Source organism: Hipposideros armiger, unplaced genomic scaffold (genome assembly GCF_001890085.2).
Source record: "Hipposideros armiger isolate ML-2016 unplaced genomic scaffold, ASM189008v1 scaffold_406, whole genome shotgun sequence".
Classification (NCBI taxonomy): domain Eukaryota; kingdom Metazoa; phylum Chordata; class Mammalia; order Chiroptera; family Hipposideridae; genus Hipposideros; species Hipposideros armiger.
This window is the reverse complement of record NW_017731756.1, coordinates 103,338-106,648: the sequence shown is the minus strand read 5'-3', so window position 1 is coordinate 106,648 and position 3,311 is coordinate 103,338. Positions and strand designations below refer to the sequence as shown.

Genomic DNA, 3,311 nt, shown 5'->3' with positions numbered 1-3,311 from the left:
GACAGATGGAAGAGTGTGAGCCACCTTTTCCCTGGAGGGCTTATGGCATAAGGTAGATTCAGTCCCTCACAGTCTGATGTCACAGTTCACATGGGGTTTTGTTTGACTACGTCCTGGAAATAGACAGATTCTGTAGAGTATTGAAAGCCCCTGCCTCCCGGGTACCTTCCGATGTTGCCAGGGTTCATGTTGGCTCAGGTGTGCTGGGACACCCAATCACAATGACCAGGGACTGTGACCAAACAGCCTGTATCATGTAGGTCAGGGCTCATCTCAAAGACAGGTGTGGCAGTGGGACACAGTGGCAGGCCTCTCCACGCCACAGGGGCACCTGGAGTTGGAAGGGCAGGAGCGTCATCTTGGCAGAAGGAGGCGTAGGTGCTGTTTGCATTAAAGCTGGTCCCCAGCCCCAGGAGAGGTGCTGTCTATGCACAAAAAGGCACAGACACAGGGGCCAGGTGAGATCTGGCAACCACCCCATTGGGCCAAAGCCCGCTGAATGGAGTGGGGCTCAAGGCAGGATTCCATGGGAATGAAATGAAGTAATGGTCAAGAACCTAAGAGCCCATGACCACAAGATAGGGTGAAGCTCAGGGAGTTCCCCTGTCCCCGGGCAGTGAGGCCTCTTTGCAGGACTTCAGGGCTGGGGGAAGGGAGCAAGGTAGGACCCACACATGCTAATGTTACCTGGGAATGCAGAGCCTCACAACTGTCTTCACCCTGGATACCCCCAGTCTCCACTAGAAAACATGCTGTGCTTCTGAACCAGGGTGCCGCTAAGTCCTAGGCTTGAACCTTGCTTCCTTGAACTAGTTCAGAGCCCTGGTTCGTGGGACCTGTGTGCTGGAGTCAGCTCATTAATGTAAGAACCTATTCTGCACACATCTTCAAAACTCTGCATCAGCGACATTATGTTAATAGCTCAAAATGGGCTATGGTGGGAGCGTTGATGCCACAGAAATTGGCAAATGCTATAAACCGGGGCTTATTGGTCCTCCGAAGATAATGGTTCAACATTTACCAGCACCACTTGCCTTGCTAGGAGACTCACCTCTGCTTAAGAGGCAAACCTGACATTCTCAACAGCTCAAATTCCTTCTAAGTCCTAGCCTCTTTGTCCCAGGGCCCCTGTTCACCAGCCCATTTCTCCCTGCTGTCACCACCAACCCCTGGGTTGTGGACAGTGGCTGCTTTCCCTGTCTGTGGCAGAAGCAGGCCTAACCAACTTGTCTGTACCTAGGTAGTCTACTATGGCAGGCGTGGTGTACCCCAGACAGGTGAGTGTTGTGGGTTTCCGTCCTCTGTGACCATCTCAAGGTTGGGCAGAGAACAGCCCCAGGGGGAGGGTCAGGCTCCTAGGCTCTTTGGGGCTCCCTCTGGTCATTATTTTGGAATGGTTTTCTTTTCTTTTTTAAACAGGCAGAGGAAAGCCAAGGGTTTACTATTTTCTGGAGGTTCATTTATTTATTCAGCATGCATCTATTAAGCACCCTCAGTGTGCCAAGCACTGTGCTGGGCTTTGAGGCTGCAGAGATGCCTAAAATGAGGTCCTAATCTAGTGTACGTCATTAAGTCAATTACAATACACCATGGTAAGTGCTGTAGTGAGGGATATAAAAAGTGCTATGAAGGCAGAGGAGAGTTTTAATTCCTGGGAGGTGGAGAATAAAAGGGTGGGAGAGATGTTTTGGCGGGGAGATTTAATCTGGGTCTTGGAGGATATGTAGGAGTTTGCCAGTGAGTGAGGAGTGCAACTAGCATTTCCAGCAGGAGATGAGAGCATGTGCCAGGTACATGTGAAGAGAAGAAAGAAGTGAGGCTGGAGTGCAGATGGCATGGAGAGGAGCCCAGAGGTAAGGTGGGAAAGGCCAGTAGAAGCCAGATCATGAAGGACCCCGAATGCCAGGTCACTAAATGCCTTTAAATGGAAGTACACAAGATGGGGTCTCTTGCTTTCTGTTCGCCCTTGCCCTCTAGGTCCCCGTGGACTTAGACATATACCAAAGCACCTACACGGTCAACTATAAACACTACGGGGAGCACAAATGCTCCAGGGTCACACCGCAAGAGGTAAGAAGTCACTCAGTCTTGTCTTGCATTCACCTGCCCACTGAAATCATCTTTATTTCATTTTTATTATGAGTGTAGACATTGGAAACACTAATTTAGAATAACACCCAATGCCAAGAGATCTAAGAGGTCTTTTATGTGCATGTGTGTGTATGTGTTTTAAAATGTACATCAAATATAAGTCATGCATACAGAAGAGTGCAAATAATATACACTTGTGGTTTAAATATCATTGATAGCAAATTGTTTAGGCTTGCTTTTTATGCACTTTATGATAATATATATTGATTCATATTATTTGTTTCTTCTGTGACTTTTATCTTTTACTGAGCATTATGACATAGTCTTCATATTCTGCTGTAGAGTATTACACTGCACGAATATGCCACCATATATTTGTACCTTCTCCTGTTGGTCGACATTTGGGTTAATTACTTTTTTGTGATCCTCCCACTCCCAAACGCTGCAATGAACATCCTTACATGCACAAGTTCACCCATCCCAGGAGTGAAATTAGGGACTTGTCATAGGGGACATCACTGTTTTCCCAAGTGGTTGCTTCCATTTTACTTTCTCACCAGCAGAGGTGGTCACTCCTATAGCTCTCTGATCTTGCCATTACTTGCTATTATCAGACTGTTAAAATTTTTGCCGATTTGGTGGGCTTCAAATAACATTTTCCTGTAGTAATTTTCATTTCACTGATTATTAATGAGGTTCAGCATCTTCTCACTTGTTTATGAATATTATTCTGTGAAACATCTTTTCATGTTTTTTGCCCATTTTTCTATTGAATTACTTGTCTTTTTCTTATTAATTTGTAGGAGTCCTTTAAATTCTGGGCATATTTCATTCATATTTATATGTGGCAAAACTCTTCTTCAGGTGCTAGTTTGTCTTTTCACTCTTTTTCAGTGAATAGAAATTCTTATTTTAATATAGTTAGATATATCAGTCTTTTCCTTTATCGTTTAGTACTTTTAAGTCTTGTTTAAGAATTCCTTTCCTATTTTGAGGTATCTCCACTAAAAATAATAATAAAATCTACACAAACAAAGGTGGAACAATTTCTGAGATACATTATTTATCTCAGAACAAAGTGCAGAGTGGAATTATAATATGAGTCATTCATGTACAAACCAGGGAGACTCTCTCTCTCTCTCTCTCTCTCTCTCTCTCTCTCTCTCTCTCTCTATATATATATATATATATATATATATATATATATATATATATATATA

The 3,311-nt window shown here is 44.0% G+C and overlaps 1 protein-coding gene across 1 annotated transcript in view; it reads left to right on the top strand.

Moving 5' to 3' along the window:
* Nucleotides 1–1,250: 1,250 nt before the first annotated feature.
* The window catches only part of SPMIP9 (sperm microtubule inner protein 9), a 6,828-nt gene continuing 4,767 nt past the window's right edge, over nucleotides 1,251–3,311 (top strand). Inside the window, exons 1-2 of the mRNA XM_019663825.1 lie at nucleotides 1,251–1,277; nucleotides 1,978–2,070. Of these exons, the coding sequence (XP_019519370.1) occupies nucleotides 1,251–1,277; nucleotides 1,978–2,070 (120 nt within the window). The remainder of the gene's footprint in view (nucleotides 1,278–1,977; nucleotides 2,071–3,311) is intronic.